This window comes from Microtus oregoni, unplaced genomic scaffold (assembly GCF_018167655.1).
Source record: "Microtus oregoni isolate MIOR12 unplaced genomic scaffold, Mior012 000012F_ref0000307, whole genome shotgun sequence".
Taxonomy (NCBI): Eukaryota; Metazoa; Chordata; class Mammalia; order Rodentia; family Cricetidae; genus Microtus; species Microtus oregoni.
Window position 1 is genome coordinate 15,415,908 of NW_024543071.1, and position 27,744 is coordinate 15,443,651.

Sequence of the window (27,744 nt, forward strand, 5' to 3'; positions counted from 1 at the left end):
GAAGGGCAGTCCGTCCAGAGCAGCTCCAAACGACTTTACTCAGGAACAGAACCACAGGCAGAAGCAAGCTGTGCCCCAAGAGCCACGTCCGTGGCCTCTGAAGTTCTTAGAGGAGGCTGCCCATGCCAGAGGAGCCCAAGCCAGGATGTCGCCCAGCTTCCTTCACACGGAGGTCCAAGCAAAGCTCAGGACAGCTACTGGGTCTTACAGTCCCCATCACTGCTGTGGGCTGTCTTTACCTTCTTTAGCTCCTTCTGTAGCTCGGACTCAGCCACCATGACCTCCTTTGGCTTCTGATACTGTGGAGGGAACCAGGGAGAAAGCATAACTCGGTTACTAGCCCCTCCCTCCACACACACACACACACACACACACACACACACACACACACACTCTGGATCCTCTTGTACATGAGGAGACATAGGTGAGCAGGTCTGAAGGACTTGCTCAGGGTTGTGGCTGGGGAGGAGCATCCCCATGATAACCGCTGAAGTCCCTGTCATGGTTTCCCCCCCGCCCCCCAGATGAGTAGGAGAGCCTGGTCTTCACCAAGCAGACCTAGGACTTGGGGTGCCTGAAGGCAGGAGAGTGGGCGAGGGAAGAGGAACCTTTTCTCTTACAGAGATTATCAGGGTGCAGTGGGCGTGAGCAAAGCTCAGTGCAGAGTCCTCCAGAGGAAGCTGGTGTCGGTCTAGGTCAGGAATGGAGAACTTCTTGTAGTACCTGTGGGGACACCAAGAGGCTGCTGGGAACCAGCACAGTGACCCTGGCAGTTGGGCACCAGGCCCTTCGCTACCAGGTTTCTACATAGCTCCCCCCTACTTTTTTTTGGGTCTGTGGCTCTGGAATCAAAAGGATGATGGCAGCCTTACAGCGGGTCAGCCAAGGGTGAGCAGAACCAGTGGAGGTTCTGAGATTAGCCCAGGGATCAGACTCACCAACTATACAAAGAACATCCCCAGGCTCATGGGGACACCAGAAATGGGACATTTCTCCTAACAAGCATCAGCAGGACTTCTAAGGCTGTTTACATGAGACCTCACCGAAAGACCGGGGTGACGACAGCGTGTCTCTGAAGGCCTCATTGACCAACTACTAAAACCAGACCAGAGTGTCACTAGACGGAGCTATCTTCCTGGGAGGACAAGTCATGTCTCAGACTCTGAACCCTTTTCCCATATAGTAAACACAAAACCAACCAGATAGCACAGATTCTGAGGCTTTGCTAAGAGGGAATGCAGTTGGGAGGGAGGGAGAGAGGGTGCTGGTGAAGTCAGGCTCAAAGTTCCTCATGCCTGGCCCTCACTTGATGCCCTTCCTCTCAGTTTCCTTGGTGGATGTGTGGGCTAGATGGGATGGGCACCAGCTAGGGGTGGCTAGAGCCCCTACCTGGACAAGTCCTGTTCTGAAGAGGGAGAGCGGCTGTGTTAGTCTGAGGAGGGAAATGCCTCAGGCAGGTACAAACAAACTCAAGAGAAGGGCCTGGAGAGAATGGGCTTTTAATACTTCAGAGGGACCTGGCCCTGGTGGTGACAGCTACACTGAGTCCACTTCAAAAGCTCTGATGCCCTGGGGACTCGATACAGGGTTCTGCCCTGTCTTCCCTGCCCAAATCCCTCAGTTCAGAAGAGGCTCTGGGGCCCCTCTCTTCCCAGGTTCCCCTCTCCCCACCAAGGTGCAGGGACCCACGCAGGAAAAGAATGTTTATTCAAAGGCTGACAGTTCAAAAGGAGTGGGGGCTGGGACCCTAATGGTACTGCACATTGCTTTCTTTTCCAAAGCTCTGCCCCAGGGAAAGGCGATCCATCTGCCTGCAATGGGTGGAATGCCTGCTTCATCCTCTTCCTAGCCAACAGGCTAAGTGAGGGCTTTTCCTGGGGCCCTGGTCTGGCCTGCAAAGGTGGCAGACACTGATAATAGCAGGGGGTCAAAGGTTAAACAGTGGAGATTAGGTGAACACAAAGGCTTGTTAGGAAGTGTTAACATCTTCCCTGCAAATATACACAGAAAGCAGGACCAGGAGAGAAGCACCGCCCACCCCCAGGCAGGGCCAATGGAAGAGAAGTAGCCCAGGGCTTGTCCCCCCCCCCCCCCCCCCCAGGCAACTTCAGGATCAGAGAACTTAAGGTGTGTGGCTTGCCCCTTCCCTTCCCTATTCCTACACCAGTCTAGGGAGTGGAGGTTGCCAATGCCTGAGAGGGTTAGCTTTGCTTTGCATCTCTGATGGATTTTGTTCATTGGGTGAGGCTAAACAACCTCTCCTAGAGACGGCTGACATCTAGGGTGCTAGTGAATAAAAGTCTCCACCTTTCCCTCTGCACACCGCCCCTGCTCACCTGCTCAGCCTAGGGTGTGCCACAATACCTGAACTTGAATTTTTCGCCAGCATCTGGATGAGAGGAAGCCACTGTGCTTCTGGAAAAGTCAGAGTGCCTTCCTGTCCCACTCTACTACCCTGCCCAGTTCCCTGCAACCCCTGTACCGGTTAGGCTTGGTGAAAGCCCATGAAGGAGCTGAGGCAGGGGCAGGCCTGCTGTGGACAGTGGCGTGGTCTCTGCCCCACACTCCTCTAGCTTGTCCACTGTATTCAGAGAAGTCTCCAGCCAGTCCTGCCCTGAGAGTGGCAGCAGGTAAAGCTCAAATCTCAGGCACTGGGCAGACTACACCATGGCTTCCTGCTGCCTGTAGAGTCACAATGAAGAGGCCCACACTCAGCTTCTCAGAGCCTGTCAGGCAGTTCTGCGAATACGGAGTCCTGTCGTCTAGATTGCTCACTAATAAAAGCTGCAGTTAGAGTATCACCAGGGTCAAGTTAGCCAGGCTCTCTTCAGCACCCTTGCTTTGGCAGCTTGACCATGGTACAGGGTGCATGTATGTATGTGATCCTAAGTTCCTCAAACTGTCGTGAGGTAGTGTAAGCACGCTTCTCACAAGTGAGGAGACCTTGGCCAGAGTCTACTGTTGGCACCTGGCAGGGGTTAGATCTAAGCCAGAGTCATCTTAGTCCAGCACACTCGGTCTTTCCACTTCCGGCTGAGACATGGAACCTTCCTTATACAAACATGTTTCTCAGGACCAGATGGCGCCACACCAGGGTCCCATAGAAATGGTTTCTTTCTTCCCAATTCATCTTATTAATACCCAAGGTCAAGACTACAGCAAGACACTGGAACCAACTTCAAGCCAAGTGACTAAACCAGTTCTGGGGGCAACAAGCAACTGTGCAGCTCTGGTTGGGAACCTTGTTTTGGATGCTAAACGAGGGCACACCTCTAGGTGAAGAAAAGCAGAACCCAACAAAAGTGCTCTGGTGGGGGGCTCTGCAAATGCACAGCACTGAGAGAGAAGGGCACACTACTCTCTGTACAGGTCACTGTATGCTTTTTATATGCATTTCTACAGCCATTAATATATAGGTAAGAATATGCTTCATGTCCCCCTCTGGATGGTATCATGATCAGGAAAGAGATTTTAATAAAAAGTGTTCTAAAAAACAAATCCTGCTCATACAAAACACTGCTGTGATTTGTTTGACGGCTGGAAGTACCGGTAGCGACTGAATTTCTCCAGGTAGAAGGTAGAAACTCCATTAGGCACAGGAAAGGACTGGTTAAGTTTGGTGGCCTCTCCAGCCTACTTTCGAAAATAGGGACCTGCAGGGGGCAGGCTGAGCCTGGTTTAGGACTCAATTCTATTCTATTCAATTCTAAAGTGAGCACCAAAATATCATTTTCTTTTCCCTCTGTGTGAAGCCCTCCTCCTAGGGTACCACTCCCATCCTACCTGGCCTCTAATAGCATCTCAAAAATGCCCCCAACCCCTGCCCTTGGGTGCTGGAATGCTCCACTAGCGAGAGCCCCTGGCCAATAGCGCCACCTATGGCATCTATGTATACACGTGCAGGGGATGGGGCCCAGAGGATCTGCTCACAGATGAAGATTTTGGTGAGCTAGCTGGCCCCTCTTCCAGCACGCTCTTGTAATCACATTTCTGCCTGATATCTGTATTCCACAGTGACCTCTGGGGGACGGAAAGGAGGCAGCAGCCAGCTCCACAAAGCGCTGAGCTGCAGATTCAAATGCTATCAGAAGCACTTTTGTTCCTAGTTTGGACCCAGGGCTTTGTACGCCAGGGAATGCTTGCTGAAGCACGGAGTTTGTTTTCCTACAGGCAATTTCTCTGTTGTCTGAAATTGCTAAATTCCACTTTAGGCAATGACTCCTGTTAATGATGAGAACAATAACGGGAATAAACTGCCTTTTATCTGAGGACTTCAGTGTGCTTTATAAACGCAAACCCTTATTATTATGACTTTATATTTATAGACAAGGTCCACTACGGGGGCTGCTGGCTGCATGTACAGCAATAATCCTGAAATTAATTCATTCATCTCTACCCTTTCCCTTGTCCCCTTAACCCTGCCAAAGTGACAGGGTGTGGGGGTGCTAAGAGGACAACAGGACCCAGGGCTGCACTATAGGTGGCTGGGAAGCCCTCTGCTTCCTAAAGGAGACTGCACCACATTACCTGAAGGGGGAGAGGGGAGCTCTCCTGTGAAGCAGCAGATGCGATGTAGGCACCATGGGGTGAGGCTCTGAACCCCAGCATCAAAGTTGGGTGGTTTGGCAGCTTGTGGACGAGGAGATTAAAAAAAAAAAAACAAAAAAACAAACACCAAAACCCTCCCCAAATGAGGTCCCTGTTTAGAACTGGCCCTCATACTCTCTCTAGCTCAGGCTGAAGCGGATTCTTTTCTAGACCCTTCGTCTGTGATCAGAGTACCAGAAACCCAAATGTGATCACACCCTGGCCACCTCTCAAACTTTAGCACTCACTGCCTTCCCCCTAACAGATCACAAAGGGAATCTGAAACAGAATTCTAGAGATTTCTGAGAGTCAAACTTCTGCCTACTTCCCCTTAGTCCAGGGAAGGACGAGGGCTGCCACCCAGATGTGGCTTCCTGCCAATTCAGTGGCATCACCAAGCCAAGTTCACCAGGTCAAGGATATAACAACCCTAGAGCAAACTGCCAGAGACCACAAGCTAGTGGTTAAGCCCTCATTCATGCAGCAGATAGTCACGTGAGCCCTAGGCTAGGCCAGATCCCAGACTAGACCCTGGCTTGGGTTTTCCTTTGGAGCTGCTGCACAGTCAATTCCCCGACTCTCGGAGCCCACTCTACCTCAGCTCACACCCAGGGAAACAGGTGCCCACCGTGCCACTCACTTTTTGTTGGTCGTTCTAACAATGACACAGCGCTCCTTCTGGGCCACAGAGACGCTATAAACATCCTTTGGGTAGGGGAGATTTCGAATCCGCCACTGGAAACTTGTTTTAGTGTCCTTACGCATGAAGATGGGCTGTGGAAAGCAAACCAGCCCAGGGTGGCCTTAGACTTGTGTAGTAGAATGACCTTGAGCTTCTGTTTTCTGACTCCACCTCCCCAAGGGCTGAGACTCAGGGCTGTGCTGTGGCGCCCAGGTTATCAAGGACCATTCTTGGGGGAAGGTTCAAAGGGTTGGCCCCTACCCTCCCCAGGCTCTAGCTAGAGCCAGACAAGAAACCCTCTGCTCTTCTCCCTGGCTCCCACCCAAAGCAGTTGCTATTGCTGTGACAAACCAGGCCTAGAGGCCTTGCCCTGGAATGGGCAAAATAACGTGTTTGGATGTCCATACAAACCTAGTGTGGCTAGGTGGACATAGTGAATATAAGGTGGTCAGCAAATCATGGTCAGAAGTTTCCTCCCACTCCCCCTTAGACACTGGACAGACAGACATACATTGGCATTACTTTCCTTGATGAGCTCGGACCCCAGGCTCCCGGCTCCTGAGGGCGCTGGCTCTCCCACTTCAAGTTGCCACTGGCCCAAGGCTCCCAGGGCATTTTTCACACGCCATTTTCTCACTGGTGAGAGAAACAAGCAAAGGATGAACACTCTTCCCGCCAAATATGACAGGACATTAGATACCCGGACAAGCTGGGGCCTTTGCCTTGATGCTGGGTCTTTTGCACCTAATGGGGAATCACATAACCTGGGAAGTCAAACTGGGGTACCGCAGCAGCAACAGCTTGCCAAGTCCACCTCAAAGGTAGGCTGACCCCTGGAACAGAGCAGCTCTAGGAGGAATCGTGGGGGCACCCAGCAGAAGGCAGAGGGCTGACAAAGGTCATTTCTGGAAATGGGAAATCTGGGTCTTCAAATGGAGTTTAGCTGTGGTTTGCTGTTTCTTGAGATGCAGTCTTACGAGATAGCCCTGGCTGTTTTCAAACTCTTCCTTCTGTCTTGGCCTCGAGTGTAAGGATTGCAAGAGTGTGCCAGCATGCCCATCTTTGGATGCATTTCCCTCTCTAATAACTACGCAAAGGGAAACGAACTGCATGAGAGCTGTTGTCCAGGTTTGTCTCACGATTCAGAAAGTCCAAAGACACTCACTTATTTCAGGCACACCTGGCTTAATAGCAACAACAGATAGCAACTCCCCCCCCACACACACACACAGCCCAAAAGTTGTTTAAATAATCTTGAGCTAGGTGTAACTCACTGATAGAGTTTTCCCAAGCACTAGGATTAACCTCTATTATTGCAATCAACAAATAGTTTGTTGATTGTATTTTGTGAGACTTATTTATTGCTTTATATGTTTGGCTTGCATTTATATACTACATTTTAAATGCACTAAGTGTAAGTTTGATTTCCTTTTGTAAAATGGATCCTTATGTTTATAACTTGATAATGCAAAAAACCATCTTTCCTTGCCCATGTATACAACTCAGACATTTGTGAAAGGTTTTTCTTATTGTGGTTGATGTTTTTAATCCTTGCCCTCCTGTCCTTTAGGTCTGTTTTGTGATGTAAACTCCTTCTGTAGCCTAGGCTACTGTTAACTTCAGGGTAGTCTTCTGGCTCAGCGTCATGGGTGCTGGGCTTATAGACCTGAGCCACCATGCCTGTTTTTATTTTGGTATTGTTTTTGTCTTATAAGATACATCTATTATGGAAATCATATATCTAGACAAGAGTCAGCGGGCAGATTCTCACTGACCTCCAGTCAGTCCTGTGCTGGTGGCTGCTCCCACGCAGTCCACAGTGGAGATGTTCTGCTGAGGTCCACCCTCCACCCCCACCCTTCTGCTGTTTTAAGAAAGCCTGGGGGGCTGGAGAGATGGCTCAGAGGTTAAGAGCACTGATTGTTCTTCCAGAGGTCCTGAGTTCAATTCCCAGCAACCACATGGTGGCTCACAACCATCTGTAATGAGATCTGGTGCCCTCTTCTGGCCTGCAGGCATACATGCAGACAGAACACTGTAAGCAAAATAAATAAATAAATCTTAAAAAAAAAAGATTGTTAAAAAAAAAAAAGAAAGCCTGGGCTGCCGAGTTGGGGCATCCTACAGCAAGAGCTAAGCAGGAGTTGCTGAAGTCTTCCAGCTCCTGGAGCTGCTCGAGGATGTGACCAACTCAGAAAGGGCCTGATGGGCAACCACAACTGTTGTCAGGGACGGCTCTCTCTTCAGGGTGGGGCGGGATCTTTTCATGGTGGTAGCATCAGGCCTGTGGGCTTCTGAGCAGCTGGGCCAGGCTTGCACATGCTCACTTCTGTGAGCACAAAAGCCGAACACAAAAGTGTGATGTAGAATTAGAACCTTCCCATGAATATGGGCTTTTTATAAGGTCTGCTGAATTCTGCAGCGTGATTTTATTACATCTTAGGGCCAAAAATCCTCTCTAGAAACACATTTGCAAATTTATAATGGAAATGAATAAGGATGAGTGAAACCTGGAAATGTACTTTCTAGGCAACTTCTTATGCCCACAAATACTTCCTTAAGTGAACGGCTGTGACGGGGAGTGTATGCAAACCTCGTCCCTGCAACACCTCCCCAGAACACCATGGAAGACGGCCTCAAGGGACTCTGGGACAGTGGCAAACAAGTGGCAGACACCTCCTAGCAGTGGCTGACCATGACAAGATGACAGAGCCCACTCCCTGTGACAGCAAATATCACCCCTGGCTTCTTAAACCATGTCTAAAATGCTACGCTAGGCTGGGGTACAGCTTGGTGGTAGAGCTATGCCTAGCATGTGTAAGACCCTGGCTTTGCTCCTCAGCAATAGGAAGAAGGAGGGGAAGGGGAAACCCAGCAACAACTACCCATATAAAAAACTAAGCAGAAAATTACTTTTTCCCCAGACATGGTTACACAGTATCAGGGGACAGCTACACAAGCACCTGAGACCATTTGGTTTCTTTCAAGACAGGATCTCACAATGTAGCTCTGACGGTCCTAGAACTCACTATGTAGAACTCACTGCCTTGCAAGTACTGGGATTAAAGGTGTGCACCCCTGTGCCTGGTAAGAGCACTTAGTATTAGGAGCAAATTAGCACCTCTGGGTCCCCATGCCATTGCTGTGAACACAGCCATCACAGGTTTAAAGGGGCAAGTTCACTTAGCAGACGTCTAGTCCAGCACCTCTGTTCTTGTTTATTTATTGAGGAGAAAGCCTTTCTTCCGCACCTGCTTGCCTTCAAGCCCTGCCTCTATTCTCCGGGGGGAGCAAACATCAAGAACAGTCAAAATTCAGGTCTACTGATCATGTGCCACATACTTTAGAAGGCTGGGAGGATGGAGGCTAGAGGCTATCGGGCTAGATGACAAAACAAAAAGAATTCGGGTCTTACTTAGAACCCCATATTCAGAGTTCAGTCATCAGTAAGAGATAAACTGTCGTCTCCAAATGTTCTAGACAGATGTGATGTCCTGAAAGCCTTCTTCAGCACTTTTCTTTTTGGTTGAGACCAGGTCTCTCTATGTAGTCCTGGTTGTCTCAGAACACACTATGTGGATGTGGCTGGCTTCAAACTCACAAAGATCCTCCTGCCTCTGCCTTCTGAGTGTTGGTATTAAAGGTGTGACCACCATGCCCAGCTTGTGTTTCTATTTTTATACTTTAACCTTTAAAGGCCAGGTGTGGTTGTCTGAAGGGGAACACTGATGAATTACTACCTAGTTGGGCTGGGGAAGCAAGACGGCCCTGTACTCCTGGGTTCTGTTAAACCGCTTGGCCTTGGGACAGCACCAGTATGGCTCCTAGGAGCAGGAGCCACTGCAGGAACCCAGTTCATCTTCCATAGAAACCTGCCCAAGAAGGAAAGGTCACTGCACTTCTGTTTCCTTATTTCTCACCCCAGCTCAGGGTCATGGAAGTGTGGCACCCTTGGCTGTCTCATTTCAAGCACCCTGGGAAATCATACTCTTCACTAGAGTATAACACGGTAAGAAGGTTCCCTTTCCAGCCTCTCAAGAGGCAAGATCCAATGAAAGATTCTGAAGTCCTTACTTTTCCCAGGTATGTGGGCATGGGTGTGCACAGGCAGAAACGCAGTCTGGGCTTTCTGGTCTCGCCTTTGTTCCTGTACTCAAGGACAGCTCCTGCGGCAAGGGACGACGGTTTCCACCTGCTGTCACTCTGATTTGATTATATGTTAAACCCAAACTAGTGTGTGCAAGGCAGCTCCCCGGGACGCTGTCATCTTTGGAAAGGAGACTTCGAATGACCCCATAAAGGGTCTGCGGGGAAATGTATGAAGGAGGCATGCGGGGGTGGGGGGTGGGGGTTGGGGGGGGCTTTCCCAAGTCAGCAGGAAGCGGGCTGATGCCCGGATGCTGAAAGCAGTCCCATCTTTCAGGTGGGCTGGAAAGTGGAGGCCCTAAAGGCCTCCTTCCCCAAAGCTCCGAGGCCTGGCCCACTTCCAATAAGGATAATTACATTCCCTTTCCTAAATACTCCCCGCAGCTTAAACTGGATGCAGGATTCTTCCTTTCTGCCCTAAAACACTGCAACATTGCTATGTGGCTATTAAACAGCTGCCGTGGCCCATCCCCGAGGAGGCTGAAGGGAATCGAGTGGTCATTTATAAAGCCGCTGAAGTGCCTGGGGATGAAAGTGCTCAATATCCTCCCAATGCAGCCTGTGCTGGTTAGGCTGGCGGTCAAATACCAAAGCAGATTAAGAGGTAATCCAAATGTAAGCGCTGGGGGACGTCTGCCCTTCAGCCTGGCCCCCTGGACACGCTGTGTTCTTGGGGGTTGGTTTGATGTTCCGATCATTGTGGCAAGGCCCTTCAGCTTTTCCTCTATGAATACACACAGCGTTCATTGTGGGGGGTGGGATGAATAGCCCCGAGAGGGAGAGAAGAGATGACACTAACATGCTTATTAACACTGACTGGAGGAACTTTGTCCCAGACAGATGCACACCTACTGGCAATTCTTCCTCCGTAAATTACTTTCTGAGCTTTTTCTCTAACAGAAAACCTGTTTGACCAATTATCAAATTTGTGTACTAGCTGGGGAAAAAACATGGAAACCATTTTACTCACTGCCACAAAAACTAAATCGACATTCAACTTCGCAGTGTGCACAGGCACCAGCCAGCTCTGGTCCTGGATCATGTTCAAACATTAATAACCAGGCCAGCGGCGTGTGCTTGCAGTCCCAGCTACTTGGGAAACTTGAGGTCAGAGGACCACTTGAGCCTCAAAAGTCTGAGGCCAGCCCAGGTAATGTACGGAGATCCAGTGTCAAAAACAAGCGAAAAGCTAATACTGGACAATATTTTGCAAGGGCAGTTGGGCTGGGGTTAGGAGATAAAAACAAATAATCTTAGAGGCTGGCAGCGCAGCCTTTACCCTCAACTCTATGAAGGCTGGGATGGGAGGATCGCCAGCCCGGGATGCACAGGGGACCACGTCCTGAGAAAACAAGAACAAAATAAAGGGCAGGATTTAAGCATTCTTTGCTCTAAGATTACGCCACTGGACAGAGGCTCAAACACTTCAGTCTGGCTTAGACACCACCCAGCTTTGTGATGCTTCACTTCTCTGAGCTTACTCCTTCGACTGTAAAATGGGGACAACAGAGCCTATGTCGTGGGGCTTTAAGGAAGATGGTTACATGAAGTAATTCAAGTAAAGCCCCTGGAATGATGCCCAGTTAGTGTGTTAATGTCATTATTAAGTAAAGCAGCCAAATGGTAAGCTACGTCCCTCCTCCGTTCTTGCTACTAAGCAAAAGGAAGTTTGAAGGCCACGGTCTAGCCCAACCTGCTACCACCAGAAGTGGGACAGGAGAGCACAAAGCGCTACAGAAAGGAATCCGGTCTTACTCTTAATTTTAGTATCATTCCCAAGCATGGCAAAGGGGCTGTGCTCGTCTGTCTGTTTTTATGGCCTCCACCGCACTACCTGCTTTGTTTGCTGTGTGGAGAAAAGATGTGACATGAGGGGCTGGGCAGGAGCTGTGACCAGACTCAGGGTGACGACGGTGGTTAGCTCATGTGACCTCTGCTTTCATAAGTTCTCCCCTGTTAGACATTCCAAGGCCGTCACCCCCTGGGAGGCTATAAATTACAATGCATTGTGAGGATATTACTACTGTATTGGTTTCCAGCGAATCAGTGTCATATGCTAAACACATCAAGATTTTTAATAGCACCAGACTAAACCAATTGGGACTGGAGCCCAAGCAGCTCATAATAAGAAGGGATCAACACTTCACTACAACTGAGCATGCGCAGGACACACATTTTAAGACTGGGGACTGAGAGAATATGCAAACCAGTATAACCCATGTTGTCAGTTCAAGACATTTATGAGCTGTCAGGAAAAGGGAAAAAGAAATTCCCTCACCAATACTACCTGTCGATCAGACCCAGGAAGAAATGAAAGTCAGGAATAAAGACAAGAAAATAACTCAGCCCGTGATTCCATCATTGGTCTTAGCGTTTCAGGTGTGACTTAATAAAGAGCGCAGCTCCCATGGTGGAGAGCTTTGGGCCCTGGGCCACAGGCCAGTCACCCAGCTCTGGGAAGTCAGTTAATGCCGGTGTGCATCCCTGGGAACAGAGAGCGGCAAATCAAATAATCCCCAGAAATCCGAGCTGCAACTCTGATTCATGAGCCTATTCTTAAGGAGGGGATCCTGGGCACACAAAGCCATGCTGCCGCAGAAATCACCATTCCTGCCCAGTTCATGCCATTCAAGATGAGGGTCATATTTAATGGTGTCGTCAAGGAGGCACGGTCAGAAGCTGCCACGTCTGATGCTTGCCCTTGGTGTGGCTTCAGGAAGCAACAGAACAAGCAAGCAAAAAGCTTGAAGTGCAAGCCTTGTTTTACCACCGCTCCCCTCTACTCGCCTCTGCTGTGATCCTTGCCTGAGAGGTTCACTCGCCCTCTCGTTTAGCTGGAGGTGGGGGATGGGCTGTGCTGGGCAAAGGACTCCACTAGGCTTCTCAGGTTCAGTGTTCAGAACAGTCTTACCCCAAGGACCACCATCTCCCTACCATGCACACTGCATGCTGAGATCCCCGCTCGAGCCTCAGGCCAGGAGCATTCAAGTGGACATCCATCAGCCCCAAGAGCTGCTGAGGACCCTCAGGGAGCCCCCCACTTACCAAGCAGTTCACTGGTCTTTTCATCGTATTCTTCGGCCATTTCCTTCCCGTCAGGGAACAAATAGTGCACCATCTTCTTCCCTACACAGAACAAAGAGCACCTTACCCACAGCTGCCCTCGGCCTTGCCCCTGCAGACCCAGAGCACCTCACCCCACAGCTGCCCTCGGCCTTGCCCCTGCAGACCCAGAGCACCTCACTCCACAGTTGCCCTCGGCCTTGCCCCTGCAGACCCAGAGCACCTCACCCCACAGCTGCCCTGGGCCTGGCCCCTGCAGACCCAGGCATCTATCTCCCAAATAGCAGCAGCCTGAGAACCTGGCCAGTGCCTCCCCTGCCCTGAGCTTCTTGTTGGCCACCACGGCTTTTGAAATGTGTCCCAGGCTCCCTTCCCATCTCTGAACATACCTTTGCTATGCTGCGCCCACCACCAAAAGAAGCCATGCTTCTTCCCAAGCATAGAACTTTCCTCACTCTTCGATGCCTAGTTCAAGTGTCACTTCCTTTGAGTCTCCCTCACCTATGACTGCAGCCACCATGGCAGATGGGTTACCTCCCCTCAGGTCTGAGTCCAGCCCACAGCAGAGCATTTCCCACACCAGGACAGTGTTAAAAGCATCTGATAGAAACGAATGGACGGCATCCCATGTCTTTCCCCACTTCCTACAACCAGCGCTAGATGCGCTGATGTGAGCCGGGCTTCCTGACAGGCGCCTCCAGCCACACCGCCACTGCCTTCATCTACACATCTCTAGGCCACTGTCGGCATGGGGCCCGGGATGCTGTCATCATGTACCTGCTCTCTGACACACACACACGGTTATGATTTTTATATCTCTTATGTGAGTCTTTGGTTATTGCTTGTCTCTTCTATTGGATTGGGTACGGGTGTCCACAGTCTCCCAGAGATCAGCCACAGAACCTGGGATGTGACAGGAACTCAAATGCTGACTCAAGAGAATAAAAACACATTCATGTATACCACCCATTAAAGGATTAAAAAAATAATCAAACAAACCAAAAAAGCTGGGTGGTGGTGGTGGTGGTGGTGTCACATGCCTTTAATCCCAGCATTCTGAAGGCAGAGGCAGGAGGATTTCTGTGAGTTTGAGGTCAGCCTGGTCTACAGAGTGAATTTCAAGACAGGCTCCAAAGCTACAGAGAAACCCTTTCTCAACCCCCCAAACAAAACACAAAACAAAACAAAGGATAAAAAGAACCCATGGGAGTCTCCTAGCCCACAATCACTTGCTCAAGCGAAGAGCTGTGTCATTTCTCCCAGGCAGGTAAAAGTAGATGGAGGTGGACATGGACCTTCCAGCCTTCCAGTGCCTTCCAGAAGAAGAGCCCTAAGGTGGCCTTCTCCTGTTTACTCACACCTCTAGGATACAGTTTCCCTGTCAGTCCTAATTTGTATTGCAGGGCAGCTTACCCCCAAATTTGCAAGGCCTCAATAACCAGTCAATAATATCAACCCCCTTAATAATCTGAATGCTTCACAGGTAAGAGCTTGCTCTGCAGGCATGAGGAGCCGAATTCGAATCCTCAGCACCCGGAATAAATAGCTGGGTGCAGTTGTGCATTCCTGTAACCCCAGCATTGCAGGGCAGAGACAGGCAGGTCCCAAAACCCAAAAGGGTGAGCTCTGGCTCAGGAAGAGACAGCAATAAGGCAGAGACTAACAGAGGAGTGACGTAAAAGCCTGGCCTTCACACACCCGACATCCTGCTATGGCCTCCATATATGCTCCTGTACACTTACATGCAAGCGCCACACACAAATACACCATACTCCCTCCAAATACTGCCCTATGACCAAAAGCAACAAAAGCAGACTTGAGAATACACTTGAATATTCAGGTTCAAAGCAGCATCACTCACGCCAACTGAAAGGCAGAAGGAACCCAAGTATCCATCAGCAGACGGCTGAACACTGTGAGGGAGAGTACACACACAGTAGGATGCTTACACTGTGAGGGAGACTACACACACACAGTAGGATGCTTACACTGTGAGGGAGAGTACACACACACAGTAGGATGCTTACACTGTGAGGGAGACTACACACACACAGTAGGATGCTTACACTGTGAGGGAGACTACACACACACAGTAGGATGCTTACACTGTGAGGGAGAGTACACACACACAGTAGGATGCTTACACTGTGAGGGAGACTACACACACAGTAGGATGCTTACACTGTGAGGGAGAGTACACACACAGTAGGATGCTTACACTGTGAGGGAGACTACACACACAGTAGGATGCTTACACTGTGAGGGAGAGTACACACACAGTAGGATGCTTACACTGTGAGGGAGAGCACACACACAGTAGGATGCTTACACTGTGAGGGAGAGTACACACACAGTAGGATGCTTACACTGTGAGGGAGAGTACACACACAGTAGGATGCTTACACTGTGAGGGAGAGTACACACACACAGTAGGATGCTTACACTGTGAGGGAGAGCACACACACAGTAGGATGCTTACACTGTGAGGGAGAGTACACACACAGTAGGACACTTTAGAGCAGAGGCTTGGCATTGGGCAGAGTAGTCAGCTGGCCTTTCAAGTGTGAGGACCTGAATTTGATCCCCATATTCACATACAAAGTCTGGGGCAGTGACGTGTGCATATAATCCCATGACTGGGGAGCTGGAGACAGGAGGATCCTGGGGCTCGCTGAACAGCAGCCCAGCCTAATGAACAAGCTCTAGGTCCCAGTAAGAGACCCTTTCTCAAAACAAGGTGGAGACCAGCAAGATGGCTGAGCTGGTGAAAGTGCTTATCACCAAGCCTGCCAAACTGATTGATCCCAGAAGTCAGATGGGGGAGGGAAAGAATCAGTTCCCACAGTTGTCCTCTGAGTACCACATGTATGCTATGGCAGGTATACACACATGTATGCTATGGCAGGTATACACATGCACACATATAAATGTTAAAAAAATAAAAGAAAGAAAGAAGCAAAATAAACCCACAAACCATTGTGGGCAATTGTGAGGAAGGACACCCAAAGTTGACCTCTGACCTCCACACAAGCACACACAAAATATATAAAGGAGATTCTGCACATGTGACAACATAGACAAACCTTGAAAACCTTCTGCTATGTGAACTAATTAAATCAGATGCTATCTAATTCGACTCACACGAGGCTCTTAGTCAAATTAATTGAAACCCACAGTAGAATGCTGATCACTAGAGGCCGGGGGGAGGGGAGAAGGATAGTGTGGAGTTCTGTTCTGATGGCTACTGAGTGTTGGTTTTGGAATGTGAATGAAATTAATGACACCTAACTGTGCCCCTAAAAATAGTTATGACAATAAATTTTATACCCTCCCTTTTTTTGACCACACACATACACACACACAAAAAAAACCCAAACAGATCAAGCATGGTGGTACATGCCCTTTATCCTAAAACTAGGAAGGCAGAGGCAGGAGGATCTCTGTGCCTTCAAGGCCAGTGTAGTCCACACAGCACATTTGGGTCAGCTAGGACTACATAGTGAGATCCTGTCTCAAAATACAAAAGACCACTATCCCGTGAAGTAATGTCCAAAATCTGCACACTGTGCGATCACAGCGTATCCCAATTCATCTATGCCTCTTCATTTTCCACCATTTCTCCTGTTACAGCCTTTTGAGAAAGGAGACTCCTAGTTACTCTGTATCCAGGCACCCGACACAGGCAGGCAGCGCATGAATGGCTGAATGGTGACTGTTTCCGTAACACTTAGCCACCATCCACTCTCAGGCTTCCTTGCTCTGCATGTGAGTTATTCTTTGGTACACGGCCACCCTCCCATCTCCACTTACCAAATAATCTGTTTTTTTTTAAAAAAATTATTTATTTATTATGTATACAGTGCTCTACCTGCATGTATGCCTGCAGGCCAGAAAAGGGCACTAGATCTCATTACAGATGGTTGTGAGCCACCATGTGGTTGCTAGGAATTGAACTCGGTTCCTCTGGAAGAGCAGCCAGTGCTCTTAACCTCTGAGCCATCTCTCCAGCCCTACTAATCCATTCTTTAGGGGCTGGAATTTGATGATTATCCAAAGAGAAAATATTTTCAACTTCATGCTTTCTTAGCATTTCATACACCATCCCAACCCTCCTTTCTCTCTCTCTCTCTCTCTCTCTCTCTCTCTCAGCTAAGGTCTCCTGCCTTAGCCCCCCCCTCCACCCCCGCCCGCCCAGATGACAAGCATGAGCTGCAATCTCTTGCTAATATCTCAACCTCTAACACAAGCTGCTATCTACTTACATGTCTTCTTCTTGATCATTTTGTGAACTCCTAGGAGAGCACAAGTCATGGGTTTTTGTTTGTTTGTTTTTCTGTCTGCTCTAGCACAAATGCTGCAGTTAGGAACAAATGAAACCTGACTTTAATTTCCATAAACTTCAGGCTTCTGTGATTGGCAGCTACCTGTGGAGGTAAGTTCCCAGCTGTTAAGCTTTAAAGGGAATTCAGCTCTAATTGAGCCTGGCTGCCAAGTGGGTCCAGGAAAGACCTCTGAAGTAGAGGGGACATACACTGAGCATTGCAGGATGGGGAAAAGCTGATATTTCAAACTCTTGTTCTAGTCATTTAGACCTTAGCCCTTGTTCTCTCTCTCCTAAAGACCATAAAACAAATAGAAATCCACTCTAAATAGAACACAGCTGGAAAGGCTCGCCGGAACAACAGCGGCAGCCTACCCACTTCATTTTATAGTTGGAGAAAATGCGGTTCTAACAAATTAATAAGTGAACCAATAGCAGAGTTGACCTAAAACCCTGGTGTCTCTCCATTCTATGCCACAGGGCTGCCGTCCTCAATAGGACCCCCAAACTGAGGTGCATGGGGCCCCAGGTCATGTTACAGTTATATCTATCTGCAAAACCTGGGGCTCTAAAACCTTCCTGGATTTCAGTCAAAAAAAAAGGGGGGGGGGGGTAAAATTTCGCCTCTTGGTACAGCCCTGAGGAACGATGATGAGAGTAAAATGAATTATTTAGAATTACCAACAAAACTCGAGCGGGGCGGGTGTAAGGAAACTTGAGGTGGGTGACCAGAGACTTGGGTTCTACTCCAGCCATCTCCCTGGGCCTCAGTTTCCTCCTCTGCAAATGCAGGAAGCAAGCGTGGCTGGCTGATGGTTGCGACAACTCCAGCTCTGCCCACCCAGGCTGAGGCCCTCCCAGGAGAAGCCGGCGCGGAGAGCCCGCCCAGGAGGAGAACACGAGAGGCTCGAGTTACCATCCTGCAGCAGCGCCGTCTTCTCGGCCGCCCGCAGACTCTCCAGCCAGCTAGTCACCGCCATCTTCCCTCTGCCCAACAACGCGCCCGACCACTTCCATGGCAACTGCTGGGCCGAGGGTCACTTCCGGATGACCCGGAAGGTATTCTGGGAATTTACTTTAAAATTCCCCCCGCCCCTCCCCCCCACCTCGTCCGTTTTCATTGACTCCCATGGTGAGTTTATTTCTCTTTGCGGGAGATTCTGGCCTTGCGTGGACCGGCCCCGGGGCCGGGTCGAGTGGGGAGGTTCCTAGGACTTTTAGGGTCGTGGCATCAGCGCTCTTCTGGCCCCAACTGGGAGTCCCCAGTTCACGCCAGCTGCACACCCAGTGCATGTGGCACATCTGCCCACCCCAGCTGTGAGGGCACCTTACACCTGCTGTGGCTGCACCCCACTTCCCTGCAGCTACGGAGCTCAAGCCCGCCCGCCCCCCATGAGGCTGCGACAGGGGCAGGTGCACGGCGTACCCGCAACTTTCCGTGAAGTTTTTCTCTGTAATCGCACATTGATGCTAGAGAAAAATGACGTGAGGTTTGTGTGCACGTGTCCCTCAGACTCCACTTTTTTGGGGGACGATGAAGACTTTACTAAAAATGTAGTCCTGTTTCTTAGGCAGTTATCATTTTGGAAAAGCCTCTTGGAAGTGGAAGCAGAGGCCGACTCTGCGCTGAATCTTCAGAGCATCCCCTTCCCTCCAATGACTTCCCCTGAGTCAAAGGTCACCCCCACCCCCGACTCCCATAGTCCCAGCCTTTCCCTGTCTTCCCTCTGTACTCTTAACGCTGAAAGGCTGGTGTGTGTGGAGCGCATATTAAACCACTGGCATTTAACCGGGATTCCTGAGACCTCTGAGAAGGGGTCTCTTGCTCTTAAAGCCCGCCTCTCTTGGCCAAATGGTCTAGGGGCGGCCCTGAATCTTGGTTTTCTGCACATCTACCCTTAAACAGAAAAGCAAGGATCCAGCCATACTTCAATGGACCCCCAGGGGATCTTGAAGGCATTTCCCAAACGAAAGAAAATTCGTGCAGATCCATCATCAAAAGCATTGGCAAAGGTTCCCAGAAAGGAGGCAGGAGATGCTGGAGGTGAGCTGGCCCGCCTTCGAACTCACGCACCTGAACCCTCAGCCATCTGTTTTCACCCAGAGTCAGAAGCGGAAGTGGCCTCACACGTGTAGGGGCCGAGATCTCCATCTACTTACTTTGTGTTTGCTTTGGTCTCAGTCTCTTGTTTAGAGTCTCACTGTAACCTTGACCTTGCCTTGTAGCTGAGAATGACCTTAAGCTCCCGACCCTGTCTCAGCCTCCCTAGAGCTGGGTTAACAGGTGTGCAGCACCACATATGGCTGGCTGGCGCTTTGTCTTCGTTTGTTTTGCAAGGAAGGATTTCTCTCTGTAGCTCTGGTTGTCCTGGAGCTTGCTCTGTAGGCCAGCCTGTCTTGAACTTGGAGGTGTGCCTGGGATTAAAGGCATGCACCACTATCACTGTACTTGTCTTTGATAGCTTATTTGCTGTGTTATCTTCTTCCGCACCCCAAGATCTCGGTGAGAAAATGTTCCCTGACTCCTCAGGAAGTGGCCCTTAGAATTCTTTGTTGTCCTGGAGGAGCCCCCGGAGCACACACATACCCCTGCGTCCCCAGGCTTGTTCTGCGTTGTTTTGCCACCAGAATTGTTAAGTAGCTGGCAGAGATTTTTAAGGGGTTGGGAGTGTTGGTCAAGTCCTCTAGACTAAGGGCAAAGAACTTGTAATGGTAAGAAATGTGTGCTTTGCTGAAAAAAAAAAAAAGAGGTGATAAAATGATTTTTGAACTGTGTTCAGAGCAAAAGGCTTCAGTCACAGATACTTGTAGATGACCTGTGACATGCCAGACACCGCTCTACATATGACCTATGGCATGCCAGACACCGCTCTACATATGACCTATGGCATGCCAGACACCGCTCTACATATGACCTATGACATGCCAGACACCACTCTACATATGACCTATGGCATGATAGACACTGCTCTACATATGACCTGTGACATGCCAGACACCGCTCTACATATGACCTATGACATGCCAGACACCGCTCTACATATGACCTGTGACATGCCAGATACCACTCTACATATGACCTGTGACATGCCAGACACTGCTCTCTTTTGCACCAGGAAGAGGACACTGAATTCTAACTCCCTGCGTTCAGATGACGTCCCTTGAAGAAGTTGGCTGTGTTTGCAGTAGAATTCTTTGAAGGCTTTTTACGCTCTGGGTGGCAGGAAAATGGTTACTTTGAAGGGAAGTGATTTCAAACGGTTCACTGTGACAATGTCTAAGTTGCCCAGCTCAGTGACATACACATATCTGTAATCCTAGCACTTGGAAGTAGAAGCAGAAGAATCAGGAGTTCAGGGTTATTCACTACGTAATGAGTTTGAGGCCGGCCTGGGCTATGTGAGACCCTGTCTTAATAATAATGGTAATAAAATAATAATAATAATAATAATAACATTTATGATAATAGGTATTTGGATGTCCTCTCCGCAGATTGGCTGAGCTCCCTGAGGGCTCACATTATGCCCACTGGCATTGGACGAGCCCGGGCCGAGCTCTTTGAGAAGCAGATTCTCCATCACGGTGGCCAGATATGCTCTGCCCAGGCCCCAGGAGTTACTCACATCGTGGTGGATGAAAACATGGACTGTGAGCGGGCTCTTCGGCTCCTCAGACTCCCCCAGCTACCCCCCAGTGCTCAGCTGGTGAAGTCATCCTGGCTGAGCTTGTGCCTGCAGGAGAGAAGAGTGGTGGACACCGCTGGATTCAGTCTCTCCATCCCCGAGAGGTGGGCTGCCCCTCGCCTTTCTCAAGTTTTGTGGAGAGCATCTTGAGTTATTCCCAGACAACTCCTTTGTTTTCAATTGGACATACTTGGAAATGGAGGTTTCAGTGGAGAGAAAGGTCGGGGACGGAGGCACGGGAGAGTTTTGATACCCTAACTACCTGTGACCTCTCCTGCCCTCTAGTTCCTCCAACCAACCACAGCCCAGCAAGACAGACCAAGGCTCTTCTGCTCCTGGTACCCAGGAGGCTGTATCCAGGACAACCCTCTCCCCTCCCCCTCCTCACACCGGAGCTGCATCTTCTCCCAAAAAGACAGAGAAGGCACCAAGAACCCCAGCCCAGGTGAGAAGCTCCCAGCTCAGGGCCCTGCCCGTAGAAGTAGAAGGGCTTGGTGTTTATCCAGATACCTAGGTTTCTCCTGATTATGCAGCTGCTCCGCTCTTCCCGGCAGCATTCATTGCTTCTGCATTTACCAAGCCATGTCTACCATATACCACTGGGAGTCCCGGGCTCTGAAGGAAGCCCTCTGGCCTTACACTGGCGAAGGGACAAGCCCAGCGCACTAGGTGCAGACTCATCTTTGAGTCAAAGTAGGAACACCTGCCCACCAAACACAGCCCTCACTCTTGAGGAGAACACAGATTTACTGTTTCTTCTGTCTCCAGCTCAGCTCAGATGACGAAACCAGTGATGAGGAAGGACCCCAGGTTAGCTCAGCAGATCTGGAAGCCTTGATCAGTGGGCACTACCCCACTCCCCCTGAAGAAGATGGTGGGCCCGACCCAGCCCCAGCAGCCCTGGAGAAGTGGGTCTGTGCACAGCCCTCGAGCCAGAAGGCCACTAATTACAACCTGCACATCACAGAGAAGCTAGAAGTACTGGCTAAAGCCTACAGTGTTCAGGGAGACAAGTGGAGGGCCCTGGGCTATGCCAAGGCCATCAATGCCCTCAAAAGCTTCCACAAGCCTGTCAGCTCCTACCAGGTACTTGGAGGTTGGAGAAGGGACCTCTCCTTTATGAACTAGTGGTTAATGGCAGTGCTAGTCACCAATGGACATCGAATTAGTGGTTAAGATTTTATAATGGGTGGGGTTTACACTGAGACACACTGATAATATTTTTAAAAAAGGAGGTTGAGAACAGACCAGCAAAATTGTTAGGACTGGGAAATGGGTGCTTAGGGGTTTATTACACCGTTTCTTCTACTTCCAATTGTATTTATATAATAAGAAGTTTAGGCGGCTGGTGCCAGTGCATATCTGTAGTCCCAGCACTGGGCAGGGGGGTAGCAGAGGCAGGCAGATCTCTGTGAGTTTGAGGCCAGTCTGTTCTACAGAGTGAGCTCCAAGACAGCCAGGGCCACACAGTGAAATCCTGTCTGGAAAAACAAAAATTAAAAAAAAAAAAGAGTTTAAGGCCAGGCATGGTGGTACATGTCTTAGACTCTGTTTGTTTGTTTTTTGTCTTAAACTCTGCAACCATTTCATTGTGGGCTCTATAGACAAGTTACTTACTGTTTGTCAATTTTCCAATCTCTTGAAAGGAATTAATAACGGTTGCCATTCACAGTGTTTTTGTAAGGTTGAAAGATGGTCCCCGTAGCACAGAATGGCATGAAGTAAGCCCCCGTCAGTGTGTCAGAGTAACCCCGTCAGTGTGTTACAGTAGCCCCGTCAGTGTGTTACAGTAACCCCGTCAGTGTGTTACAGTAGCCCCGTCAGTATGTTACAGTAACCCCGTCAGTATGTTACAGTAGCCCCCGTCAGTGTGTTACAGTAACCCTGTCAGTGTGTTACAGTAGCCCCCGTCAGTGTGTTACAGTAACCCTGTCAGTGTGTTACAGTAGCCCCCGTCAGTGTGTTACAGTAGCCCCCGTCAGTGTGTTACAGTAGCCCCGTCAGTGTGTTACAGTAGCCCCCGTCAGTGTGTTACAGTAACCCCGTCAGTGTGTTACAGTAGCCCCGTCAGTATGTTACAGTAACCCCGTCAGTGTGTTACAGTAGCCCCGTCAGTGTGTTACAGTAGCCCCGTCAGTGTGTTACAGTAACCCCGTCAGTGTGTTACAGTAGCCCCCGTCAGTGTGTTACAGTAACCCCGTCAGTGTGTTACAGTAGCCCCGTCGGTGTGTTACAGTAACCCCGTCGGTGTGTTACAGTAACCCCGTCGGTGTGTTACAGTAACCCCGTCGGTGTGTTACAGTAGCCCCATCAGTGTGTCTTATAGCTGTGATGAAGGTGGTGCAGTGGTGATGGCGAGGGCTTTGTTATTTTCTGTACTGCTTTTTGTTGTGTGGTTTGTTCTTTTCTTTTGGAAACAGAGTCTTTGTGTGGAGTCCCGACTGATCTGAAAATCTGCCTGCTTGCACGTCTCCCTCCAGGAGTTCTGGGATTGAAGGCATGCACTACCATGCCTGGCCATTTTCTCTATTTCTTGTTGCTGGTCTCTGGGAACCAAAGGACAAGTTCCATATGGTTGCTGAGCTGGCTTCTGGGCAGAAATTCTGCTGAAGGAGCCAGATATCCTACGCTGGCTCTCCCTTCCTAACTTCTTATTCCTCCTCCCTACCACTTCCTCCCTAGGAGGCCTGCAGCATCCCTGGAATTGGGAAGCGGATGGCTGAGAAGATCAAGGAGATCCTGGAGAGCGGGCATCTGCGGAAGCTGGACCACATCAGTGACAGTGTGCCTGTCTTGGAGCTCTTCTCCAACATCTGGGGAGCTGGGACTAAGACTGCCCAGATGTGGTACCATCAGGTCATACCCTGCCCTTCTGCCACAGCCCTTCCACTTCAGTATTGCTGTGCCACAGAGCCTCCGCCACATCCCCTTCCTCTCTGCCTGCAGGAGCCAGGGTCCTTGTGTATCCACCCTGTGTTCTCATGAGAATGAATCGAACCCCAGGAGACTGCTTTGTAATGGCACCAGAGTTCGCCTTGGTCCCTCTCCTGTCCCCAGGACAGTCGTGTGGCTTAGTGTGTCCTTGAAGTGAGGGAAGGAACAATAAATATATTACTCTGTCCCATGGACCAGCAAGGGACTTTCTGTTTTCTTAGTTTCTTGAAAGAGTATCTCACTGTGTGGCCTTGGCTAGGCTAGAACTTGCTGTGTAGATCAGGCTGGCCCTGAACTCATGGAGATCCGTGGCTCTGATAAGGGACTTTCTAAGGAGCCCAGGGTTTTGGCCCCATGTCTAAAACAGTGGTTCCCAACCTGGCCGTGCCAAGAATGATCTTGGGAACTGGTGAGAGTGAAGCCAAGACCCATTTTAGACCAAGGAATCAGAGACCAGCATCCTCAGATTGTGGTGTCCCCCTGCTTAGAGGCTGGAGCTGGTCAGTCTTGCCTTATGTCTTCCATGGTGGCAGCTGTGACAGAGCACCTGTGTCTTCTGGTCCACACACTTACTTCATTAGTCCTGGGTCCTCACAGCCTCCTCTCGCTGGTTTTTTTTCCAGGGTTTCCGGAATCTAGAAGACATCCGAAGGCTGGACTCACTGACTGCTCAGCAGGTTGTTGGCTTGAAGCACTACGATGACTTCCTGGAGCGCATGCCCAGGGAGGAGGCTGCAGAAATTGAGCAGACAGTAAGCATGGCTCCTAGAGCACTAAGGAGAGCGAGGTTGAATTCCCAGCTGGGCAGCCCCACAGGCAGAAGTAGTTAAGGGGCTGCCAGAGACCGAGAAGAGCAGGTTGAGACCAGAGCCATAGGCCCAGAGGACATCAGGTGGGGGTGGACACTGTAACACCAGCCGTATGGGTGAGTGGTCTCGGGGCTAGAGAGCACTGGGCCTAGCATGGGGGCAGACACAGTCTCAAGGACTGGGATGTGAGAGGGTGAACAGACCAGGTTGGAGTCAGGGCAGAAGTGGTGGTTCATTGTCTTGAGAACTTAATGAAAATTGCGGGGCCAAGAGTGGTGGCACACACCTTTAATCCCAGCACTTGGGAGGCAGAGGCAGGCAGATCTCTGTGAGTTCCAGGACAGCCAGGAATGTTACACAGAGAAACCATGCCCCGAAAAACAAAAACAAACAAACAAAAGACAAGAAATGAGAACTATGGACTCCTCAGCTCAGAAGGCACAAATGGCCCAGGTATCGGCCTCTTTCCACATGTGTGGACCCTCTGAAGCACCTCTGCGGCTGCTCAGAATTGGTGGGGTTCAGATGAAAGAGTATAAGATTAGGGGTGGGGTCAAGAGAGCATGGCCAGGACTTAGTTAGGGGTGAGTCTGGTTAGGAGTTTCTCCCAGGGTTCTGTTCTATTTGCTGTGAGTATTTGTGATTGTCAAGGCCCAACCATGTGGTGCAGAGGTTGCTGGGTATGCCCAAGATCCCGTTGCTGTCTCCAGCACCACAGAAAGAAAAAACAATAGTTTCAGTTGGCCAAGAAATAAGCTTTGGCCAAGTTAAAGGTTTGGTTTAGAGCAGAGGACTTAAGTTTATGAGTTTATACAGAGTTGGGTCAGAGAGACAGGGCACCCTAGGATGTCTGTGTTGTTTGTTCAGCTGGTGTGGGCCTAGGGTCTTGCTGAGCGATAGCTGAGACAGCCGCCTGGGACTGGTCTGGATGGATAGACAGGCCCTATTGTGTGCCCTTCATCACGCTGTCACTCAGCTACGGAGTCCAGGCACAGGGAATGCCCTGGGCAGCCACCAGCCCGCAGCCCATTGGAACCAGGCTTCCCACTGTAGCCTGCTCACAAGTAGGGCTCCAGCTATAGGGATGCTGATGGATTACTTATCTTTCTCCTGGGAGGCCCAAGAGGGGAGCGAAGGGATTAGCAGAACTGCTTGTCAGGCCCTGGGAATTGAGGTGTCCTGGCTGTGGGTATCCAGGGCCCCAGAGACCTCAGTGTCCTGCAGTGGGGGCGGGACCCATCTCCATATAAAAGGCCTCCACAGCGGCTGGTGGAGGCTAATGGGCTTATTCCTCCTCAATTAGGCCTCTCAGATCCTTCTACAGACAGGCCCGGCTCACCCCTGCTAGAGGGTGTGGGCAGCTCCCGTCCTTCCTTCCTCACAGGTGCAGTGGGGTTTGTGCTCCGCTTTCTCCCTGCAGGTTGGAGGCTCTGCCAGCCACCTGCTCAGGCCTTAAACTGACTCCCACACACTGCTGTCAGCTCCAGAGTCATAGGCAGCTTGAACTGCAGGGATACGGCCTTTTGTGGAGTTTCACAGGCCTGGCCACTAGGTGCAGGTGGAGCCAGAACCCAAAGAGTGCCCCTCTGCTCTTTCTTATACAGAGTCCTTCTACCTAGACAGAGCCAACGTCTTCAGGCCTCCACAGGCCTGTCTCTAGGGGCCCAGGCTTATCCCCCTCAGCATAAAGCCTGGGGCTAGACCCGGGAGCTGGTGCTGTCATGGGAGAGGCCTCCAGCATCTCACCCCTCCCTGCCCTTTCCCAGGTCCGGACATCAGCCCAGGCCTTTAATCCTGGGCTGCTGTGTGTGGCCTGTGGCTCCTACCGAAGGGGGAAGGAGACCTGCGGGGATGTGGATGTGCTCATCACTCATCCAGATGGCCGGTCCCACCAGGGCATCTTCAGCCGCCTCCTTGACAGCCTTCGGCAGCAAGGTATCCACTGTCTTTGGGTGAGCAGGCTGGAAGGGGGCAACCATGTTTGAGTTGTCATCTTTGAGTCCTAGTTTGAGACATGTCATGGGGGAAGGGCCAAAGACACTGTAGGACAGGTGCCTACAGGTAGGTCTTCCGACTACATTCTATAGATGAGGAATTGGGCCCAGCGGGGCAGGGTGGACTAGAGAAGGGAGGGGTCTGGGCAAGTTGGGAGGGTCCAGATTGCCCTATAGACATCCCTTACATTGGACCAGGGTTCCTCACAGATGACCTGGTGAGCCAGGAGGAGAATGGCCAGCAGCAGAAGTACTTGGGTGTGTGCCGGCTTCCAGGGCCCGGGCAGCGGCACCGGCGACTGGACATTATTATCGTGCCCTACAGTGAGTTTGCCTGTGCCCTGCTCTACTTCACTGGCTCTGCCCACTTCAACCGGTCCATGCGAGCTCTGGCCAAGACCAAGGGCATGAGCTTGTCGGAGCATGCCCTCAGTGCAGCTGTGGTCCGGAACAGCCAAGGTGTCAAGGTGGGGCCTGGGCGCGTGCTGCCCACCCCCACAGAGAGGGACGTCTTCAAGCTCTTAGGCCTGCCCTACCGAGAGCCAGCTGAGCGGGACTGGTGACCATGCTGTGTGAGCTGCCACCACCACTATAGCTTTGCCCAGCTCAGCCAGACGACTTCAGTCACCTGCTGTTCTTAGTGAGCCAAGCTGGGAGCTCTGGGCCTGAGGGAAAGAGCCCGCCTGACAGTGAGAGCCTGCAAGCCCTCTCCCGGTTGGACAGGATGACGTATGCTGCTGTCCCCTCCACCTCACCATGGCTCCTAGTGACATTTGAGCAGAACAGGTGGCTGGTTTCAAGCCTGTCTCCTGTGCCTAGGCTTTCCTTTCCACCCCAGACAGATCTAGATGCTGGGACTTGGGGTGAGGCTGGGGCTGGGGGGAAGCAGCTGTGGGTTCAGCATCTTCCTGAACCCTTACAGTAGGAGACGCCATGCGGACTCCCTCCCCCACTCACTTCCTGTGCAGCTGGAGCTGCTGGGGGCGGCCTGCCCAGACTCTGTGAGGACTGCTTCAGAAGGCCCTGGGGCCTAGTAAAGTGCTTTTGACTTTCAACCTGCCTGGTGTCTGAGCTGCAGCCCCACCTGCTGCTCTGCACCCCAGCAGAACAACCATGGGGCCTAGACATCAGAACCCACACTACCACCTTCTGGTCAGGGTCAAGCCTGGCTGAGTCAGATCCTGAATGCAAAATGTAGTCTAGGGTAGATGGTATGAGAGAGAACTGGAGTTAGACACAGGGGCCTCTCTGTCCACCCTTCAGCAGCTCCTGTGACCCTCAGATGGGACTACAGTGGGATATGAGTGACCCTCAGATGGGACTACAGTGGGATATGAGCAGAGGTGACAGGACTTAGAGGAAACTACGGAACATGATCTGTACACCATGGATAGGAATGGGGAGTTCTGGGGTTCCTGGGAAGAGAAGAGGGGCAGAATGTAAGGAAATGGCCAAATGGGGGGGGGGGGGGGGTCAATGGAATGTCTGAGGGCAGTCATGAACCAGCTTTAGGGAGGATGCTGGG

General features: G+C 50.7%; 2 protein-coding genes across 4 annotated transcripts; one reads left to right on the forward strand and one right to left on the reverse strand.

Annotated features, from left to right (window-relative positions):
• Positions 1-19: 19 nt before the first annotated feature.
• Dpcd (deleted in primary ciliary dyskinesia homolog (mouse)) lies at positions 20-17,834 on the reverse strand. Of its 2 annotated transcripts, none has more exons than XM_041660724.1 (6): positions 17,716-17,834; positions 12,461-12,541; positions 5,781-5,905; positions 5,228-5,361; positions 621-723; positions 20-299 (listed from the first exon to the last, which is right to left on the reverse strand). In XM_041660724.1, the coding sequence occupies exons 1-6, from the start codon at positions 17,777-17,779 to the stop codon at positions 195-197; spliced, it is 612 nt and encodes a 203-aa protein (XP_041516658.1). In that variant the 5' UTR covers positions 17,780-17,834; the 3' UTR covers positions 20-194. The 2 variants fall into 2 exon arrangements, with proteins under 2 accessions (XP_041516658.1, XP_041516659.1); XM_041660725.1 differs by having other exon boundaries at positions 5,792-5,905; positions 17,716-17,777.
• A 5-nt stretch (positions 17,835-17,839) lies between these two features.
• Poll (DNA polymerase lambda) lies at positions 17,840-27,271 on the forward strand. Of its 2 annotated transcripts, none has more exons than XM_041660719.1 (9): positions 17,840-17,858; positions 18,706-18,843; positions 20,292-20,586; positions 20,768-20,927; positions 21,251-21,568; positions 23,165-23,338; positions 24,040-24,168; positions 25,992-26,160; positions 26,418-27,271. In XM_041660719.1, the coding sequence occupies exons 2-9, from the start codon at positions 18,732-18,734 to the stop codon at positions 26,780-26,782; spliced, it is 1,722 nt and encodes a 573-aa protein (XP_041516653.1). In that variant the 5' UTR covers positions 17,840-17,858; positions 18,706-18,731; the 3' UTR covers positions 26,783-27,271. The 2 variants fall into 2 exon arrangements, with proteins under 2 accessions (XP_041516653.1, XP_041516652.1); XM_041660718.1 differs by lacking the exon at positions 17,840-17,858 and adding an exon at positions 17,901-17,931.
• The last annotated feature ends 473 nt before the right edge of the window (positions 27,272-27,744 follow it).

Coding starts and splice junctions, on each gene's coding strand:
- Dpcd (XM_041660724.1), bottom strand. CDS start 17,779: ATGGCGGTGACTAGCTGGCTGGAGAGTCTGCGGGCGGCCGAGAAGACG. Junction 5,906..12,460: donor AAAGACCAGTGAACTGCTTG/GTAAGTGGGGGG, acceptor TTCTCTCACCAG/TGAGAAAATGGCGTGTGAAA. Junction 5,362..5,780: donor TCAAGGAAAGTAATGCCAAT/GTATGTCTGTCT, acceptor TGCTTTCCACAG/CCCATCTTCATGCGTAAGGA.
- Poll (XM_041660719.1), top strand. CDS start 18,732: ATGGACCCCCAGGGGATCTTGAAGGCATTTCCCAAACGAAAGAAAATT. Junction 18,844..20,291: donor GGAGGCAGGAGATGCTGGAG/GTGAGCTGGCCC, acceptor TCCTCTCCGCAG/ATTGGCTGAGCTCCCTGAGG. Junction 24,169..25,991: donor CTGCAGAAATTGAGCAGACA/GTAAGCATGGCT, acceptor GCCCTTTCCCAG/GTCCGGACATCAGCCCAGGC.